Genomic DNA, 22,281 nt, shown 5'->3' on the forward strand with positions numbered 1-22,281 from the left:
ATACCAATCATATTGCATTGTTTACTCCCTCTGACTCCAGGACATTTTCTACTCCCACTGGTCACAGTCCAACCCCCCTAAAGTTTAAAGGGCAGTAACCTGGCCCTTTGTTTAGAAAGTTTGGAGACCTCTGTCCTAGAGAATGAAATAGCAGTACTGTAATTCCAGTTTTTACATCACAACATATTAGCACAATGGTTTATAAAACACAAACTTTCAGTTAAAAAAAAAAACACTAAAGTTCATTTTTGGCCACACAACTCAATATATTATCGTTTTTTTGGAAAATATAAAAGATAAGGTTGGATCAATTAAATAGTTACCCAACATGTCAAGCCTTATAGTCCAATTCCATGCAATTTTTTTTTTCCCCATCAACTGCTCGTTTTTTTCTAGGAGTGAGCATACTATACCTGATCCTGCGATCCTCCTGCGATCCTCTGGAAAACTGTGCTCCCCAACAGGGAGCGCAGGGGTGCTGGACCGGTCTTGTGTGAGGAGGATCAGAAGATCAAGTAAGTATATCTCCACTGTCCTCTAGCCTAGAAAAAAAAAAAAGAACAGTTAACCCATGCAGTGCTGGCACAGCCCCACTGTGCGGGGAGAAAATAAAATTGTCCAGGGTTCAGCTTTATAATTGCCTGCAACTGAAAATTGGCGACAAACATCTACTGTATACCCTATATTTTTCATAGGTGACACACATCACACTCCATTAGTTTACTAATGGCTGGGGAAAGTGACATCAGGACCCAGGAGTGATGTTTTTCTTGTCTACTTGTCACTTATGGGTCATTAGTAGGAAGGAGAAATCAGCAAATGGATGTTTGCTGATCACCCTCCCTCTACCCGGCAACACTCACAATGACAATCTCAGGTACGGCAATGGGCGCATGGAGCCTGGGAAGCGTGGTGGGGCCACGGGGGAGTGTCAGTAACAAGGATGTGTGGAAGTGATCAGGGTCAGTGGAAGGGGTCAGTAAAAGGATTAAATATATATTTCTCAATGCATGCAGTATATGTCCACAACTATGACTTGGTATTGACAGCAAAGCTCAGAGAAGGGGAAAAAGAAACAGCTCAAGGAGCCAATCAGGAGTGCTGCAGTTCAAAAAAGCATGTTGAAAGGAGGAGAGAGCAAAGTGACCAACAGATGAGCCCATCTTTCTACTGCTCCTCCTTAGGTCTCCAGTCACAGGCAGGGGGTGGGGAGGAGGCCTGTAAGTGAAACTGCAGAAGAAAAGGCTCAGGTCCCTTCCCTTGCTATTCACGGCTGTGCTGTGTGGCAGAGCTGTGTGGATCTCAGAACTGGATAGACATAAATATAAATCCTTTGACATGCAAAACAGCCACAATCTATGTATTCCATCTTTACATTTAGCTGAGTTCTGCCTAAAGCATGTTGTCATCTTGTTCTGACATTTTGGAAAACAATGGAGTATACTGGTAGGAGGAGAAAGCAAAGTAAAAGAAGGATGAGCCCATCAGTCTGCTGCTCCTGCTGCACTATCGAATCACAGACAGGAGGGTGAAGAGGAAACCTGTAGGTGAAAGTGAAACTGCAGCAGAAAAAAAATTAGGCTCCTTGCCATCAATACAACTCCTTTGGCAGATAAAACAGCTCCAATGTACTGTCTGTGTGTATTTCATCTCTGCATTTAGCTGCCTGAAATTCTGCCTAAAGCAAACTTCCATCTTGTTCTGGTATTTTGGAAAACCATATAATACTGATAGCACTTTTTATCTCCAATGCAGCTCTGTACCTCCCAGACACCATGGCTGAGAAAAAGGCAAAGGCTGCAAAGTCGAAATCCGCCAATAAACCTAAATTGGCCTCGGGAGCCACCAGCAGCTACTACACCGACTCTCTAGGGTTCATGGCCATGGACAGCAAAGTACCAGGCTTGTCCAATGTCATCCTGCAGAAACTGAACATGGGGAGCTTCGAGGAGTACAGGTGACTAGAGAGACTCCATATTGTTCTCCCACATTTAACGTTTAAGGCCCAGATAAAAGTAACTCAATTTGAATTATTTTTGGTAAGCCCATCTCAAGACCCAGTATTTCACGTCTGTCCATCTCTCTGCTCCTCACAGGTCTGCGGTGGAGGGTAACAATCTTGCTGCAAATTTTGGCATCAGGTCATATTCGGAGATGTTTCAGAAGATGGAGGACACTTACAAATTCTGCGTTCAGTGCAAGAAGCTCCCGTCCAGTGCTCCTGATGCCCGTAGTATGAGGCGTTGTAAAAGGTAGAGTCCGGTGTTACGTTGTCATCATCTCATCTTCAGGAACAGAGCTTCTCCTAAGTTGAGAGTACCATTATACCAAGAGAGACTAGGGGAAGGCAGAGGTATGAACCCCCAGGAGAGAAACTACTTGGCCCGGCTATCCTCATATTACACTGCCACCGGGATTTGGTAATAAAGTAGTCTCCATGAGGCCAGAAGAACCGCTGTGCCTTCCAGTGAGGCAGCTACCTCCAGGTGCCTTCCCGGGAGGCTGTGCGGACTGGATCCATAAGTGAAGTCTTAGGGTGTCAGACATATTTTCAGGTGTAGGCCCCCCCAGCTCTGCCACAGCCAGAACCTCATTAATCAGCAGTGTGAACCAGTAGGTTGGCTTGGGGTGGGGGTAGCCACCCCCCACCCAGAGTTGTATAAAGTACTCGAAAACCCATACTTGAGTAAAAGTACAAGTGCTCGATCAAAAAGTGACTTGAGTAGAAGTGGAAGTGCTCGATCAAAAAGTGACTTGAGTAGAAGTACTAAAGTATTCAACATTTTTTGTACTTAAGTATTGCAAGTAGTTTTTGTAAAAATTTTGCTACTCAAGTACTGAAAGTAAAAGTACCAGTAGTTTTGAAAAAAAAATTGCTACTCAAGTACTGAAAGTAAAAGTACAAGTACTGTGTTATGTAGTTATTAAAGAAAGAAGTCAAAAGTTTGAATATCCTATTGTTTTTTATTATTTCAAATGCGGCTTTTATTTATGCATACAGTAGCATTTATTTTCGTATGCGCTGATAATACACATGTTTTGAGCTTCATGAAACCTGCCATCTACTGTTCTGGCAGTGGTAATTCTTATAATAGTAACGAGTAACTATGCAGCACAAAAAAAAAAATATCGGAGTAGAAGTATTGAAATCATCGAAAAAAAAATGTAGTGAAGTAAAAGTGGAAGTAGGAGAAAAAAATTCTACTCCAGGAAAGTACAGATACCGCCTTTTCGGTACTTAAGTACAGTAGTGAAGTAGTTCTACTTAGTTACTATACATCTCTGCCCCCACCCAAGCAGGTGGAATCCCTTCAAGAGGAAGCCCTGCTGTTCTAAATCTCAGACAATTTATGTGCTCCTCAGTCACCTTCTGAGCCCACCTCCCCAGGGATTGGCTGCAGCACTATAAATATTTATGTTGCCCATTTGTCTTGCTCCACTCCCTAGGTTTTAAAAATCTCCAGAATGCAGGGAGAGCAATAAAAACCAGCATCCTGAGAAACCCAGAACAGCCAAAAGAAAGCAACAACTGTCCCACTACTAAATTGACCTATCATCCTAGCAAGAGGGTGCTACACAAATATATTCCTAAATTCCATCCATTGCCCTCAGCCTCCTCAAAATCCCTTCTTTTATTGCTGTTTTAATCTGACTTCCTGTTAGAGGGTGGCATAGTTGCCAACATTTGAAAAAAATTTCCAGGGACACTTTGCAGCACAGCTATCAATTACTTACCACACCCACTTCCCTGAAGCTCCGCCCATTCTGCATAATTAATCTCCGCCTACTTATCAGATTATAGGGTCTACGTCACAAAGAGAGAATTACAGGAATTTGAAAAGGGAATTGAAAACTTGAGGCCAAAGTAGCAGAGTTGGAATAATTCTCGCATTCAGATGCACTACTTCTGCCTAAAGTTTAAAATTCTCATCACAATTCCCTGCAATTCTAAAGTGTCAGCTTGTCGGAAGGTGCTCTGCCTCCCCCTGCTGGCGGATTTCGGAAAGTGCACCATGCTGACACCCTGCCTCCGGTGACACGTTAAATTTGCGACAGGCGGGAAGAGTGAGCGGGCACCCAGAGAGAGACAACCTGCTGCCAGAACTACAACACCTAGCTAGGGTGAGACCGACACTGTGTGAAACAAAATTAAAAAAAAAAAATTATTTACATTGTCCCTGTTTAACTGGGACAATGTAAATTACCCGGGACAGGCTCCTATTTGCCAGGATTGTCCCGGGAAAAATGGGACAGTTGGCAGGTATGGGGTGGCTACATTCTTTATGGTCCCAATGTAAGTAGGAACTTACCCAACCCACTCTTGCTGGCTCCTGAGATGGGCTATGAACTGTGGGATGTGTAGAGTGCATAGAGAGTGCACATGAGCCACTGACGTCTTAACTCAATGCACCGCAACGAAATTGCAGTTCCTATACTTTTAGACAGGTTCACTTTAAATACACCAAAAGCAGAAATTATTATTTTTTTAAGCAGTTGAAAATATTTTTTGATGTTAGCAGTTATACATCGGTGCTTTCTTGCAGGTGTCAGAATGTGTACTATTGCAGCTCAGAATGTCACAGGGAGAACTGGCCTTTGCACAAGAAGTTCTGCAGGAAGCTAAAACTGGCTGCCATTGACAGACTGATGGAGTGGTTGATCTTTACAGGTATGTGTGAGTTTACTCCTGGTTGGGGAAGTTGGGAAAGTGCCAGGACAGTAAAAGAGGACAGAAATGGACGCAGGGACGCAGTAAAAATGGGTATGACCACATGGGAGAAGTTCAAATCGGTATGGCTTAAAGCAGAACTAAACCCTTCTATCATTTTCAGCCAAGAAAGCTGCCATCCAGGGGCGTAACTACAGGGGTTGCATCTGCAACCGGGCCCCATGCTCCCCTGTACACCTGGATAGGAGGGGCGGCGGGGGCAGCATGTAGAGAAATCACTGTCCTCCTTTTTCCTCCTGTAGCTGCAGGAGAAAAATGGAGGAGATTGGTTCCTCTGTATGCTGCCCCTGCCACTCCTCCTATCCAGTTCTCTTGGGTTCTGCTGTCTCTGGGCCCCTGTGCGCCCCCCCCCCCCCCACTGTGCTCCCTTCCCTCTCCTGCCGGCTGCTGCAGGGGATGCGTCACAATAGAGAACCAGGAAGGGGTCAGTAAATATGTAATTTACCAGCTCCTTCCTTTTCTGAATGGACAGAGTCATAGTCAGTGACATTGTAAAAAAATAAAAAAATAAAATAAAATAATACAATTCAAATACCAAAAAATAAAAACTACGGACACCAGTGGGTGAACTTCCAGGATTGCAACGGTCACACTTGCGACCGGGCCCTGGCATTCCACCACCGTGGGGAGAACCCAAGATGGCAGGAAGGGAGCCCACTGCAGAACTTGTGAAAGGGTCCCGAAAAGAAATTAAAGGGCCCCAGGATCAGTGGGAAGAGCCCCAGGCTTGAAGGGAAGGGCCCCGACCAGGGGTCCGGGGGGCCTTTCATGGTTTCTTGCACTGGGGCCCTGAAGGTTCTAGTTACGCCTCTGCTGCCATCTTAGCCTCTGTTTGATCTTCAACTGCCATGATGCTGCACATGTGATCAGTTATGACTCCAGACATTCGATGGTTTGGTTGAGAGCACAACCAACGTGACAGTTAACATTCTCAGCACATGCCAGGATAGTAACTATTTCTGAAACTGTTAAATCGGTGTGTTTAGTTCCACTTTAAAGGGGAACTAAACTCATCAATTTAATGGTTTCAAAAAACAGTTATATTCCCAGCGTCTCAAATGGTTGCTATCATAACTGATCACATGTGCAGCAATATGACAACTGCAAATCAAACAGAGGCTAAGATGGCAGCTTTCTTGGCTGAAGAGGATAGGAGGGTTTAGTTCCATTTTAAAGAGGAACTGCAGGCAAACAGCTAAATATGCTATTAAAATATATACAGGATATGGGAGTTATTCTACCTGCCAAAGGATTTGTAATTCTATCTGGCCAGTCCTAAGTTTTTCATAGCTTAGCCAGACAGCACAGCAATTTGGTGACCTAACCTTTCTTTGGTGCAGGTAAAGAATAAAGATTGGTCCCCATGATTGCATTGGGCTGAACCAGAACCTTTTACGTTATAGGACTACAGTTTGGTGAAAGATGCACAACCCACCACATTTGTAAATTACTCAACTACCAAAGATCTGTAGTTGTTAGAGGCGGCACACATAGATGCGAGGCAGCAGCCCATGGAGTATATTCAACCAACCTGAGGGCCCACCCTCACCCCTTCCATCCATCTTACATCCCTTCTGACCCACCCTGGGAGCTGCCCTACCTGACAGGAGGAACCAGAGAAGGACAATAGTGATGTCACTAGTAAGGTCCATTGTTTGCAACAATGGGGTACTTAGTGGGGTGCAGTCTGTACTGTGTATGGGACTCTAAGGGTTCTGTCTGGCTGACATTTTTTTAAATTGCAAGTTGCAACTGTCAGACAGGCAGAAGCAGCACTGTAGTTCTAGTACCATAGATCCTAAAAGCTGAAAGTCCCACTCCAGTATTAACTCATCCTGGTATTCTGTTGTCAGCATAACAACTGCATTCATGATGTTTTCACCTAGAAAAAACACATTTCCCTTGGGTAGATAGACCTACTCTATCCTCAGAAGCAATCCCACAGTGGTGAAGTGCCTTAAGAAAGTGTGTTTTTTTGGGGGGGGTGGGGGGTGAAGACATGATGTATGCAAGTTGATTTGTTGACAACCGAATAAAATACCAGGACAAGCTAATACTGGAGTGCGACTCTTATCTTCTTACATCTTTAACCACTTTACCACCGGAGGATTTTGCTGTCTTCCGTCCAGGCCACTTTTTGCGATTCGGCACTGTGCGACTTTAACTGACAATTGTGCGGTCGTGCGACCTCATACTCAAACGAAATGTACGTCCTTTTTTTCCCACAAACAGAGCTTTCTTTTGGTTTTATTTGATCACCTGTGCGATTTTTACTTTTTGCGCTATAAACAAAAAAAGAGCGTAAATTTTGAAAAAATAACAATATTTTTCAAATCTTTTTTATATGAAAATCCCCCCCAAAAAAATGTAAAAATCAAAATTTTTTTAAATTTTTGGCCAATTTGTTTTCTGCTACCCATGTTTGGTAAAAAAAAATCACAATAAGCGTATTTTGATTGGTTTGCGCAAAAGTTATTGCGTTTACTAACTAAGGGAAAGATTTCTGTCATTTTTGGTGGTTTTTTTTTTAACGAGTAATGGCGGCGATCTGCGATTTTTTTTTGCGGGACTGCGACATTGCGGCGGACAGATCGGACCCTTGACTGACATTTTTGACACTTTTGGGGGTACCGCTGCTCCTCCCCTGGCCCGACTCCCGCTGTGACTGAATACAGCGGGAGCCAGCCTCCGGCCCACCGCCCACAAGGGGAGGAGGCGAGCGCCGCCCACAAGGGGAGGAGTCCAGCGACATAGGTCTACGTCACTGGACGGGAACGAGCCACTGTGCCGCAGTAGAGGCACAGTGAGCGGGGGTAAAGTGGTTAAATGTTGAGTGGAGAAGGGCTACAGGAGCCAGCATTCAGATCGTTCATGAATGACAAGAGGTGAGGGTGTGGATCAGTTCTGTGGATTGGGGTGGGATCTCATCTTAGATCCTAGATGCAGAAGACGATCAAGGGCACCCACATCAGGGAAAGGGGGTTGGTATAATTTGACATCTTTGCCCTGGGCACTGGATGACCTCGTCCCAGCACTGGCTACAAGAAATCTCACTGCTGCAAGAAGGAAGCTTCCAATCTGCTTCCTCTGATTCCTCCTGTATTGAATTGTATTGTAACTGTAGTGTCTGCCCTAACATTGTAAAGTGCTACGCAATCTGTTGGCACTACATAAATCCTGTATAATATTAATAATAATAATATACACTCAAAACTAAAATATCAGTTTTGTTGGAGCTGGCCATCAAGAAATGTCTTTCACTTGCCAACCCACTCACAGTACTTTTACTGTTAGCGGACGGCACCGATAAGCTCAGCAGCACATGATGATAGCAATCACATTCAATTTAAGCAAAACTGTCATGAATGACTTCTATTTGACTGTTTTACTTACTATTGTGATGCTGTGATTGGCCCACAGCTATCACACGGTACCTGGGCCAATTACAGCACCCTGTACCATGTGATTAGCTGTAGCCAATCACAGATCACAATAGAAATTAAGCTGTCATGAATGAAAGCCATTCATCATGACTGCTAAAACTTTTACTTATAACAGTGATCATCACTGCTATAAGCAATAACAGTGTTATAAAAAAAAAAAAAGCCTGATCACTCCCCCCCACAAGAGTAGTACAGTGTCACTGTGGTATAAACATGTATAAAAAAATAAAAAAAAGATTTAAAAAAAGAAAACAAAATCGTGAACCAAGAAAAAATTGTTCAAAAATGTAATAAAATGTGTTTTTTTTACATTCTGTCGCGAGTCAGTGTACCTGATCACCACGACACCATCAGTTTTCAAATACTTACATACCATAGTTTATAAATGCTATAAATGCTATAAATTTCACAGACACCAATAATATAAACATAACAGGAATTTTTTTTTTTTTTTTTTTTACCATCAACATGTAGCAGAATACATTTTGACCAAAATTGTAGAAGAAATTTGATTTTATTGGAAATATTTTATAACAAAAATTAGAAAATATGTTTTTTTGTTTTTTTTTTTCAAAATGTCCAGTCTTTTTTCTTTTATATAGCGAAAAAATAAAAAAAAACCCAGTGGTGATTAAATAACACTAAAATAAAGCTCTATTTGTGTGCAATAAATGATAGAAATTTCATTTGGATACAGTGTTGAATGGCAATTGCCAGGTAAATTAGCGCAGTGCTGAATAGCAGAAAACGACCTGGTCATAAAGGGGGTAAAACCTTCTGGAGGTCAAGTGGTTAAATTGGTTGCAAAATCAGAAGCCGCATACCCCTCTTTTGTAAGTAAAAATAAAAAATGAAAATTATTTGGAAGCGTTACAACTAAGATAAAAATAAATCTTCTCTCTGACGCTGTCATGGTAACCAATTATTCAACACAAGTAAATCACCCTAAAAGCAAAGTTCTGTTTTTTGCTGTAGCGGTCGAGGTTTGGGAGATCTCCATTCAGGGGGTGCAATGGTGACCATTGACCAACCATGGGGGGGGGGGGGGGTAGTTCTTTAACAATTCTTGGAGCACACTGTATTTTTCTTGTAGGAGATATTCCTTTCACCACCTCCCCTTGGACCACGTCTATTTCTAATGTGAAGACCTGGGATAACTGGTTCTCCATGCAAGAGAACCTTGAGGAGAAGATAGCAAACATCATGGCGGGACGTTACATGGGCATCCTTTGGTCCAACTGTGGAAAGCCAAAACCTGAGAATGCCGAACTGCAAGAGTCTATCAAACGCTTGACTAGCGACTTTTTCACGAGGCCGTTGACTATTGGTTTTGCTATGAATGCCTTCCGCATTGATCCCTACACCGGCCCAATCACCGTACATGTAGTTGGCGCCTCTCACATTGAGACTTTGAACATCCGGGACACAGACTACGATGAGCTTGCCAAGATGTTTCCAGGGAACCAGGGTCTGGAGGTGGTTATGGTCGGCCCAGAAGTGGTTCACGGTCCAGTGATGAGATCTCCACTGACAGCTTATGGCCCACGTGGAAAAGTCTATCTGAGTGGTTACAAAGCCCTATACCATATCTTCTGGGAGACGTTGGTGGAGAACCAACGAGCGGCGAGGCCTGATCTCGTGGTGGGCTTCCATCCAGGTATTTATCTCACTTTGCTTTCTCTGTATTCTGTGCATCGTGATACTTGATCTACCACTACTCAGGATGTGTGGAATCTGGACTTCTCAGAACAGAACTCAGTTGAAATGCAATCCATAGCTTCTGTAGTCGTAAAACATTCTGCTAAAGCTAATGACAAGGAGGCATCCTGTAGAGCTATACATTGAACTGCTGTCAAAAGGGTAGGGTCTATATATACACTATGAATAGCTATATAAACTTTAAAGGGAAACTATCATAGTTGGGGATGAGTTTACTTCCAGCTTTTTTTAACCACTTGACGACCAGCCACCGCAGATGTACTTGTCTCTCCCAGGCAAAACCCCATACATGTATGGCGCTCGCCTGGGAGGAGCTAGGGGGCGAGTGCGCGCCGCTGCCACCGGTGCGATCCCGCCCCCGCTCGTCAGCGGGGAAGCCAGTGCGAGTGTCAGACGGCTCCGACTGCCGCCTGACACATAGAATGTGTCGGCAGATAAGAACCATTTGGCCCATCTAGTCTGCCCAATATATCTGAATCCTCTGAATAGTCCCTGGCCCTATCTTATATGAAGGATAGCCTTATGCCTATCCCATGCATGCTTAAACTCCTTCACTGTATTTGCAGCTACCACTTCTGCAGGAAGGTTATTCCATGCATCCAATACTCTCTCAGTAAAGTAATACTTCCTCATATTACTTTTAAACCTTTGCCCCTCTAATTTAAAACACTGGCGATCTCCCCCCGCTGACAGAGAAGGACGGACGGACGGACGGTAAACACAGCCGTCCGTCCTTCTCCCTGAGATGATCACAGAGACCATGTGATCCTGCTATATAGGATCGCGTGTCTCTATGGTCATCTCACAAGCCCAACCCCCCCCCCCCCCACAGTAAGAATAACTCCCCTAGGCTTACATTTAACCCCTTGATCACCAATAGTATTAACCCCTTCCCTGCCAATGGCACTATTACAGTAACAGTGCATATTTATAGCACTGATTACTGTAGTAATGTCACTGGTACCCCCAAAAGTGTCAAAAATGTCAGTTAGGGGTCCGATGTGTCCGCCGCAATGTCGCAGTCCAACAAAAAATTGCAGATCGCCGCCATTACTAGTAAAAAAAAAAAAAACTATAAAAATGACATAAATCTTTCCCGTAGTTAGTAGACTCAATAATTTCTGCACAAACCAATCAAAATACGCTTATTGCGATTTTTTTTTTTACCAAAAATATGTAGCAGAAAACAAATTGGCCTAAAATGTTAAAAAAATTTGATTTTTACATTTTTTTTAGAGAATGTCATATAGCAGAATGTGAAAAATATTGTTTTTTTTTTTTTTTTTTTAAATTTTCGCTTTTTTCTTTTCTTTTTTACTTTTTTTTCTAGCGAAAAAAAAATAAAAATCGCACAGGTGATCGAATACCACCTATTTGTGGGAAAAAAAGGACGTCAATTTTATTTGGGTACAGCGTCGCACGACCGCGCAAAATGATGATTTTTGCATGTAGGAGAGAATTGTCAGAATTGGCTTGGTGGTGGTTAAAAGTCAGCAACTACAGAATTTGCAGCTGCTGACTTTTAATATATATATATTTTTCTAGTGCAAAGAACTGTGCTACGGGCTTGTTTTCATTTTGTATGCTCTTTGAAGAGTGATCTATGTTTGGATTGCTCCTCAGAGAGCATTTGGCAGGCAGTGAGGAGGTGTTGTATCACCTCCTCACTGGCTGCTTTAACCCCTTGAACACTGTAGCTATACTCACTGAAAGCGAGAGGGGGCGGAGGTATATTTCCTGCTGCAAGGGCAAAGCAAAGCATCGCTGTTGTGGCATGTGTGCACCGACAGCCACTGCCTCTGCAGCTAAAGGGGAGCTGTAAAAACATGGCTTAACTGTGGGGGTTTACTGTTCTTAAACAGCTAGTGTTAATGAGCCCCAAAAGCTTTAAAACAAAAGTGCATGTGTACTTTTCGCCCTCTTCCCCTGACTTAATCTCACTATCCCTCTTCCTCTACAGAGGCATGTTTATCTTAATCTGCTGGACATGGTTCCACTTTTAGTTTACATTCCAGTGGTGTTAGGCTGGCCATACATTTTACAGTTTTTCTTTAGATTTACCAAAACCATATAATATGAGGTCAAACCTAACCTAATGCCAACTGCCTGACGTACTTTTACTGCAGCAGGTCGGCTCCCTTGCATGAAATCACGTACCTGTACGTCATTTCATGCAGGGTCTCCAGGGGGCGCACGCCCCATGTCTGCCGGTCATTGGTGATTGCTCCCGAGAGACACAGAATGGTGGTCTTGCCTATGTAAACAGATCACCGTTCTGATAGGAAGGAAGACAGAGATCTTGTGTTTCTGCTAAGTAGGAAAAAAAAAATTCCATAAAAGTATCCCATCGTTTGCAGACGCTATAACTTTTGCACAAACCAATCAATATACGCTTATTGGGATTTTTTTTTACCAAAAAGATGTAGCAGAATACATATTGGCCTAAACTGATGAAGAAATTTGATTTTTTACATTTTTTGGGGGATATATTTTATAGCAGAAAGTAAAAAATATTGTTTTTTTTTTTTAAATTGTCGGTCTTTTTGTTTATAAGGCAAAAAATAAAAAACGCAGTGGTGATGAAATACCACCAAAAGGGGAAATGGGAAAAAAAGGACATCAATTTTATTTAGGTACAGCGTCGCACGACAGCGCAATTGTCAGTTAAAGTAACACAGTGCCGTTTCGAAAAAAAATGGCCTGGTCACGTGGGCATCCGAAGAATGTTTTTCGGGGCGGTGGTATAATTTTAAGGTCACCCTCGCTCCACCCCTTTTCGCCCCCAAAGATCCCCCTTTAGAGCAGGCCAGGGTCCCCCATAGCTGCCCTTTAGAGCGGGTCTCATAGATCCATCTTCAGTCTTACATTTCCACCTATATTCCCCGTGCTACCAGGTTTTCCTGCACCACCAGGTACTTCAGGCACTCCCAGCAAAGAATATATATATAGCCAATATGACCCCCTTTAGAGCAGGCCAGGATCTCCATAGATCCCGTTTACGGCAGGCTAGGGTTCCCATAGATCATACTTTAGAGCCGGCCAGGCCAAGGTCCCCCATAGATCCCCTTTAGAGCAGGGTCCCCATAGAATCCCCCTTTAGAGTAGGCCAGCCCAGGGGTCCCCTATAGATCCCCTTTTAGAGCACGGTCCCCATAGATTCCCCTCTTAGAGCAGGCCAGGAAATTTCCAGGGGAGGCACCCCCCTTGCCCCCCCCCCTTGTAGATGCCCATGCCTGGTCATTAAGGGGGTAAAACGATCCGGAGCTGAAGTGGTTAAACACTTTCGCTTTGTATGCAATCAGGCAGGCCCTTGCACTATATAGTTGAAGTGAGGTCTCATAGATCCATCTTCAGTCTTACCTTTCCACCTATATTCCCCGTGCTACCAGGGTTTCCTGCACCACCAGGTACTCCAGACTCTCCCTGCAAATAATATATATATATATATATATATATATATATATATATATATATATATATATATATATAGCCAATATGACCCCCTTTAGAGCAGGCCAGGATCCCCATAGATCCCGTTTAGAGCAGGCCAGGGTGCCCCATAGATCCCCTTTAGAGCAGGCCAGCCCAGGGTCCCCTATAGATCCCTCTTTACAGCAGGGTCCACATAGATTCCCCTCTTAGAGCAGGCCAGGAAATTTCCAGGTGGCGCACCCCCCTTGCCCCCCCCCTTGCAGATGCCCATGCTTGGTCATTAAGGGGGTAAAACGATCCTGAGCTGAAGTGGTTAAACACTATGCAATCAGGCAGGCCCTTGCACTTTATAGTTGAAGGTAAGTCTAAAGGAAATTGAAAAAGAGAAAATTGTATAATGTATGGCCAGGTTACATCCTCACTCTCCTGGCTGGACAGATGAAGACTTGCATCACTGATATAAATAGCCCATAGAACCACAGCCATCAGTTATAGTAGGTACAGTATGTATCTGTGCAGGGGGAGGGTGGGTTAGGTTAGGTCAGGGGAAAGGGGTGTAAAAAGGGGTAAGTACACTTTGTATTAAAGTGCATTTATCCTTTAAGCCTTGGAATACCCTATGACACGATGAGCTCAGAGGTGCCGGGTTACAGTCCAATGCTAGAAATGTTCTCAACTCCATCGTTACATCTTTAGATGGAGCCAAGCAATGCCATGTATTTATGGCCCTTGTAGAGGTTTATCTGAGAATCTCCTGCGAAGCCCCTTTTATCCGACCCCTGCCTGCCAGAATCGGTAGCCTGAAACCCCAGAGCAGCGGGAGAAAGCCTGAATAATCTCCCAACTACGCCAGAGAAAGTCTTGTGAAGATACACAGGGACAGCTGTGCATACAACATGGGTAAGGGCCTGGGATAAAGAGGACCAACCAAACAGGTGGTTAAGTGAGGTCAATCCCAGGATGGATGGACGGATAGTGGGGAATGCTGGGAGAAGGTCTAGGAACGCAGATTACATTTAGACTTACAGCGATTTATTAGGAATTTATTGCTTGTTCTAGAGATTTAGAGGCTAAACCATTATTTAGCATTAACGAGAAACAGAAAAATAGAGAAATGAATACATAAAAGGTATCTAAACCCAAGATCTCTGTAATCTATTGCAGCTTGCTTAGATGTGGTGGCTGCCCTCGTTCGGCTTTTCAAGGCCCTATTCACATTTTCTGATTTGGAATCACGGGAGGAAGCATTGAGATTGTGCCTGCGTTTCCAAATTGCACAGCAATCGCTGCAAAACGCACAACGCGCGTTTGGGTGCCATTGCTTCCAAATGACATCCCCAAATGCGGTGTGATTTTGCTGCAATTTTTGCACGACAGAATAGCGCTGCAATCAAAGCATAACACGCCTTTGAAAATCATGTGATGCTTGTTGGCCAAAAAGGAGCAGAACCTTCTTTTCGGTGACAAACGCGCAGATTAAATTCAATGGGCTGCCCTATGGGTGACACGCAGAATCGGGTAAAAATCATCACACAAAATAGCGAGCGGAAACACGAGTTTCGTGAAGTGTAAATGGGGCCTCAAGCTTTACTGTTGATCCTTCACATTTCCTATCCTAGGTTGACAACACTCACTTTATCTATAAAGAAGTGGTGTTATCACCCTAGGACTACAAACACCTCCTCATCTCCAATTCTCCATAGCATTCTCCAATTCTAGTATGGGGGGAGTGGAGGTAAGTGGCGCTGTCTAAAATAGGAAATAGGGAATATAAATATATTGGTGGGTCACTTTATATTGTGTAATAAATAGAGTAAAATGTGTTGAAATATTAAATACACAAAGTAAAAAGTGATATACAGTGAATAATTAAAAATATAAAGAATGTTGAAAAATTGTTAAATATTTTTGTGAGTGAATAGTGGGAGGTGGAAGTAAAAGTGTATAAAGTTATTCCAATATAAGTGTCACAAAAATAAATAAATTCTGTGTGTAACAATCAAATGTGTAAAACTGAGCCACTTATAAAACACACTTATAAAATCAATTAATAAAGTGATACATTGTTGCATAAATAAATAAATTAAATATTGTTAAATTACAGTGCTCTTATTCAAGTGCATACATGTGCTAGTGATCAGAGGTTATATAGCAATATTTAAATTAGGTGAATCAAATTATAACAAATCAGATCATATGCAATGTCCCAGCAACTTGCGTAAAAAGTCCAAAAAAAATATAAAAAATAAATAGTGCCACAAATACACAATCAGGTGTAGATAAGTCCCAAAATAGAGAGGAGGGAAAAAAAATTGTCAGGAGGAAGTGGATTCCAGAGATTCAGAAATGGTGGGGGTGCTCAATATGGAAATAAGTGCTCCCCTCCTATTGATCCCGCACTCACCAGATGGTGGTACCCCTACGGGGGTAAACAGCGTTTGGGGTGACTCTCAGGGGTCCCTCCGAAGGCTGGCTAAGTATCCACTTAATCCCGACCTCCTATCATATGCTCTTCTCCAGGGTAATTAATAAGTGAAAAATCCTCATAGGCACTCCGATCTTCTAATGTCTGTTAAAATACTTCCTTTTTACCTTTAGGACTTGCAGTCTGACCACAAAGACAGCCTGAGGCTCAGGCTGTCTTTGTGGTCAGACTGCAAGTCCTAAAGGTAAAAAGGAGGTCGGGATTAAGTGGATACTTCACAGGGTTCCCGCATCGCATATGTGTGAACGGGCACTTAGTCTGTAGAGAGAGCTGAGAACAATGTAACTGAGAACAGTCAGAACAGGCAGAGTGTATCAGCTCAAGATTTCTGGCAGAATAAACAGGTATTTTTGCACTTATGGAACAAATATAACAAAATAAAAAAACACCTACAATGGTAGATTTAAAAGGCCAAAGGTGACCAAATAGGAAAAGTTCATTGTTAGGATTTTCACCATTGAATCCTTCTTGATGCTGCAGATTCGGGCTTCTTATTCTGAGAGTCTGTTTTATATCTCTGGATGTCACAATTATATTTACATACAGTATATATATATATATATATATATATATATATATATATATATATATATATATATATATATATATAGAGAGAGAGAGAGAGAGAGAGAGAGAGAGAGAGAGAGAATATTACACACATTTATGTATGCTTAGTTGTGTTTTTTTTTTTATTATTATTATGTCAGGAGGTTATCACATAGATTTGATTTTACTAGGCTGCAGTTCCATTTCTTGCCTGTAGGTGGAGCTGTGCACATTGGCAGCTATTAAGGTTATTCTTTAATTAAGGGAACTGTTTGTGACAGCCTTTAGAACATCAGTACACTTTTTTAGCTTTCCTCCAGTTTGTACTTGTATAAATAAGTTTGTTCTTAGGATCATTAGAGAGTTCATGGGATAATCACAAAACCCTTCTGCCTTGTCTCTGCATTTTGCAGGATTCCACGCCTCGCAGGGTCTTACAGAAGGCTGGCTTCCCACCCTGCTTCTCCTGCGGGATTATAACATCCCCTGTCTGTTTACAATGTACAGGTAAGTGTGCAGCCTTGGCATGTCATTTACAGTGGTCCTGTTCCATTTAAATAGACCCTGTCACCAAAAAAAAAAAAAAAAAAGAAATTACAGGTAAAAGCACAGGAAAATCAAGCAATTGAAATCCTTACTTGCAGCATTTTTCCTTTTCATAAACAATTTGTTATGAACTTACATTGTGGCTCTGAATTTTCTGGAGAACTAGAATACTCCAAAAAAAAAATTAAAAATAAATTCCCTGGCACAGGTGTTCTGTCCTCGCTACACGTTTCCCTGTCTGTAATTTGACATACATCTAAACCCTCCTATTCTGCAAAAGGCCAGACCAAATATAATCTGGAAACTTTACTAACAAAACAGGGTGGGTGAAACTATTAGGAAAAAAACTGATAAGAAATACATACAAACCAGTGTATAAAATATGCAGAAGCACAATAAAATAATTAGACTGCAGATGCTCACTAACGATGCTGCCTGTAGGGAACATATATGTATATGCACAACATGTGCTGCAGATATGATGGCTGCTTTTCTCTCTCCCTCAGTTGAGTCTGAGCTCCAAGGATGCACCTGTTTCCTTTTCTTAGACAGAAGGATAATGGGAGCTTTTATTGAAGCGGTAGTAAACCGCGGGTGGTTATAAAAAAAAACCTGAAAGGCAATTGCATAATGTGCTAGTATGCATTATTATCTGTAGGTAAAAATTGCAAAGCAAGCTTTATTACCACTTTAAAGCTGAACAGTCCTTGTCTTCTACTAATAAAATATATTCTGGGCTCTATCTAGTGGCGAAATTTAATATTGCAGGGTAAATTTCCCTCCCGTAGGCAGACCAACAGGTCTTTTCTTTCTTGCAAGCTGTGCTAGGCCAGCTTCTTTCGTCCTTTCTTTTATAACCCTTTATAACCTTTTATATAGCTGCCAAGAGAGGAGATAAGGGATAAGAGATATCCCTACTCAGTGCAGACTTGGCGCTAATTGGTGGTTCTGGTGTAACACAGACATCTAATGAGCTGGTCATACATAGAATAACTCAGAGAAGGTGATGGGCAGAAAGACCTCCAGCTGTCTTCTGTGCTACAGTGGTCAGACCCAAACTCACAATCAAGGACTGACCTGTGTCCACTCGTGTGGAGATGTTCAATTAGATTGGACAATCTGTCTGATGAGCACTCTCCTATGCCTAGGTATGTGATTGCTGCTTAAGGGGAGGATCAGAGTTCAGGCTGGCTTTGGCTGTGACCACATGACTATAGGCCTGGACATTTAGTTACGTGTCTAGCTATAGAGTGAGACAAGAGAAGCTATTTCTCTATGAAGGTATATCCCATTACTCTTTGTGTATCCATCCCAGCAAGACCATAAAAGCCAACTAGAACCAAAACCTTTAAAGGGATACCTTTAAGCTGCTTACAGTATATATTGCCTGCCCTGGTTTCCATCCTCCACCCTCGTGGACATGCTGTTTTATTTAAAACCTATCTGCTTTTATTACAAGCCTTATTTTTGAGCCAGTGATGTCATCATTGGGTCTCTGTGCTTCTCTATCCAATGCAAGTAGATCATGGCTGGTGAGAGGCGCTGGCAGGGTGCTGTACATAGCTTTCTGAACACCTCTCAAGAGCCCTCAACACTGATGCAAGCAGTGGGCTAGCTCTTAGGAAATGTTATAAAAATATCAAAATACTTTAATAGGTGGATATCAGTTTGGAGGAGTGGGTGTTCCTAGACAGCGTGTAGACCACACTAAGGCCTATAGGTCTGTAGGCCACATATGATGCTGAGCCTCCATGATTGAAAGAACTGAAATCCAATGAATGAAAAGGGCAGTCTAGGGACAGTCAGGCTGGGGAGAAAAGCACTAGATGGTGCTGGATGTCCTCCATCCAGGAAAGGAGGCGGGCTATATGTGACTTGTTGCAGCTTCTAATGCAAATTGTGAGAAGCTCACAGTGTGCAGTGAAATCAGACAAATCATTTTAAGTACAAGAGAGGAGCCTGTAGAGCTGTGCAGGACTAAAGGGAAGGGTAGAGTTCAACTGTAAAGGCAGATATGACTAACACTCAGAATCTTTTCTCTGTTGACAGTGATCAAGAGCTGAAATACTCCCTACAGATCTTGGCTGAGTTGGAAACGAAGGTTATTGGGGCCGGGCCCTTCCCATTCAACTCCCAAAAACCAGAACAGGTCCAGTCTGACCCTAACAAGCCCCCCGTCACCAGTAACTCCCACTTCCTAATCTTCAAGGGGCCCACTTGGCAGGATGCAGAGATAAGCATGGGAGAATTGGAAGAAAACTAGATCCGCTCCTTATACTAAACATCCAGAACTGGCCATTCCTGTTATGTAATACAGGGATTACCACCAATGGAATCCCCAAAGACCCGGAGGGAACCTATAGTGCATAGTCAGTGAGTACGCATTGCGAATCATGATGGCAAAAGTCACCTTTCCAATGTAACTTTCCTATTTCTCTTGCTTGCTGTTCCATATTTTTATCAGTAGACAATCCCTCTAGTGGCCCTTTAAATGCCAAGCAATACAGCCAGCATCCGTGCTGAACAGTGCTAAGATAATATCAACTAGTCACACGAAGTCATGTTAGCTTTTGATTGGTGTGAGTCCATGGAAGAAGTCACCTATGAAATCCTCAAGAGATATAAGAAGCTGATAAGGGCCGCCCGAAACCACTACAACTGAAATACCGCTCTTGCAAATGAATATCTGAAAAAGCTTTAAAAAAATGTAGCTTCCCTTTGAAGAGAACCTGTTATTAAAGCATAACATTTAACTGGAAAAAGATCCTTGCCTAAAACAAGAATCTGATAGTATAAGGTCACTGTCTCTAGGCCTCGCCAACTACTCTAATGTTCCAGGGCAGACACCAAATAGAGCTTGTCCACTCTCCATTGATGAAAGACTGGTTGGATGTCAAATCTTTTAGCGCTCAATAATCCTAAACCTGTGAAAAGACGAAACGCGTTGGGGAGGGGGAGACCCCTGGTCAGGCTTTGATGTCTGTGTCTCCAAACAATAAAGTTTTATTGAATGCTGTGTGCAGGTGGTCTGATATTGCCCTAGGTTAAGTAGACATGTTAGCCATGTTGTGCCTGAGTTCCTGTGATGTGGGGATAAGCTATTCTCGATGGAGCTGAGTCCTACCTACAACCATCTCCTTTCCAATACGAGCACCTCAGTGGTCAAAAGGGGTTCAGTCAATGGACAGGAAAATGATGGGTGGGCATTGCAAAGTCATAAAATGGAACCCTACAGAGTCACTCTGAGATTAGAAAGGCCTACTAAAGAACTTCTTCTTAACATTGCAGACAGTAGTGGGAATATTGTAGGGTCTACTCTTAGGTGGGACTTTACTTTTAAAAATTTAGGGTGGTCGATTTTAAAGCTGAACCATGGTGAGTGTAATGCTTATTTGGGATTGGTTCTTCAGGGGCAGTGGGGACATTTAGCACTTCATACATTTAGATAGGCGATGGGCCAGTGTGAACTATGCTGAAACGTGGTCTTAGTTACAGTGTGAAATAATATTAAAGGATGGCATGACTTTGCAAGAATGGGCCCGTGTGGTCCAAATTTCGAATAATAGAATTCCGAAGTTTGAGCTGGTTTGGGGTCATAGACAGCAAGCAATCTGGTAATGTCGCCATCAATTTAGGTACTGTATGTGCTTAAATCAGGTATATAGGTTGTTGTGAGTACTACCCTTATTCAAATGTATAAAAAATAAAAAATAAATAGAAATATTTTTATGCAGATTGCCTGCGTGCTTACAATAAAAGTGCAAACGTGTTTCCAAAGTGCAAAAAAATATGTGCAAAGTATCAATGTGCAAATGACTAATAGTTGTGCATTCCAAGATAAAAAAAAATATTACATTATATATATAATTTATATATATATATATTATATTAATTGAAGTTGCTGTAATGCATTTACTAGACAATTTATGTGACTTCACATGAAGGTATAAAGTTCATAAGTCTCTTATAAAAGGGGGTTGTTGCTGCGAGTACCCAAAAAGTGATCCGTGCTCCAAAACAATAAAGTGCTGGTGTATAAGTGCTCCGTGCTCCTCCACCTACAGTAGGTAAGTAGTGGCCACTTACCAGAACAAATCAGCCCCCCAGGACCTAAACAGCTTTGGTATGCCTTCTCTGCTATGGAGGTATTATACTCTGGATCCGATGAGTGGACTTGCTTTAGTAATCCAGAAGTGATTGGCCCAAATTTTGGTGGTTACTCAGATTTCCCCAAAAATAAATTAAAATTGATCATTGCGCAAATATGTTTATTAAAAACGTTTTCCAATAAAAAGTATATAAGAACACTCACATTCTCAAGTGCTTCCAAAAAATTGAAAATGACTTGTTAAGCTATTGCTAGACTTGCCAGGCTTCACAAGTTTGTTGCACAATTGCAGCAAGTCCGCATTGCATGACTCCGGGTCAACTTTCTTTGAAAACATTCTGCAAATCTGCTGCAAGTTCTGGTTGAGTTATGTTGTGCAATAATCATCCCACCACAGGGGTCACTGTGGCTGAATTTTCGTGCTGTAGACTTGCAGAGCTCTTGCGGTAGACTCACCACTTCAACTTTTCTCTTAATAGAGACCTGCCATTCAAATTTGCTACAAATTAGAGAAGTCTCAACTATAACTTGTGCTTCACGTGCTCTGCAAGTGTACAACTTGTCATTGAAAATGTGCAGCAAGTTAACAGACTTACAGTTCAACACTGCCACAAATTTGTGGCAAGTTATCCTTGCTGTCTGGGGTGGAGACCATGCTGGGCTGACTGGATCAGTTACTAGTAGTGGGTAGGTGGCTGCATGGGCAGTGAGGAAGGAATCACTTCCAGTAGGTTGTGCCTGGCGGTGGACAGTGGTGTTGGACCCTCTTGGGCTACTACCTAGTCTTGTGTTTCTTTCAGCAAGAAGACTTGGGTGGGGAGGAAGGAGCACCCAGTGTCCAATAAAATGCAGCTGATGCTGCCTCTGCATGCTCACCTGGCACTATTGTTAATTTCCGAAATCTAGAAACCCTTTTGGGAACTGCTCCCACCCACTAGTACGCAGCAACAGCCCTGAAGACCTAGTACGCAGCAACAGCCCTGAAGACCTAGCATGCAACAACAGCCCTGAAGACCTAGCACGCAACAACAGCCCTGAAGACCTAGCACGCAGCAACAGCCCTGAAGACCTAGCATGCAGCAACAGCCCTGAAGACCTAGCACGCAACAACAGCCCTGAAGACCTAGCATGCAGCAACAGCCCTGAAGACCTAGCATGCAGCAACAGCCCTGAAGACCTAGCACGCAGCAACAGCCCTGAAGACCTAGCACGCAGCAACAGCCCTGAAGATCTAGCACGCAGCAACAGCCCTGAAGACCTAGCACGCAGCAAC

The 22,281-nt window shown here is 42.7% G+C and overlaps 1 protein-coding gene across 1 annotated transcript; it reads left to right on the top strand.

Annotated features, from left to right (window-relative positions):
• Window positions 1-1,775: 1,775 nt before the first annotated feature.
• Window positions 1,776-19,771, top strand: MSS51 (MSS51 mitochondrial translational activator; the record flags this gene model as incomplete). Its single annotated transcript, XM_082261926.1, has 6 exons — window positions 1,776-1,957; window positions 2,097-2,252; window positions 4,545-4,669; window positions 9,266-9,829; window positions 16,768-16,861; window positions 18,950-19,771. 6 exons carry the CDS (start codon window positions 1,776-1,778, stop codon window positions 19,161-19,163), a joined length of 1,335 nt encoding a protein of 444 aa, XP_082118052.1. The 3' UTR covers window positions 19,164-19,771.
• Between the last annotated feature and the right edge of the window lie 2,510 nt (window positions 19,772-22,281).

Source organism: Pelophylax lessonae, assembly GCF_965119305.1.
Source record: "Pelophylax lessonae genome assembly, chromosome: 6".
Lineage (NCBI taxonomy): Eukaryota > Metazoa > Chordata > Amphibia > Anura > Ranidae > Pelophylax > Pelophylax lessonae.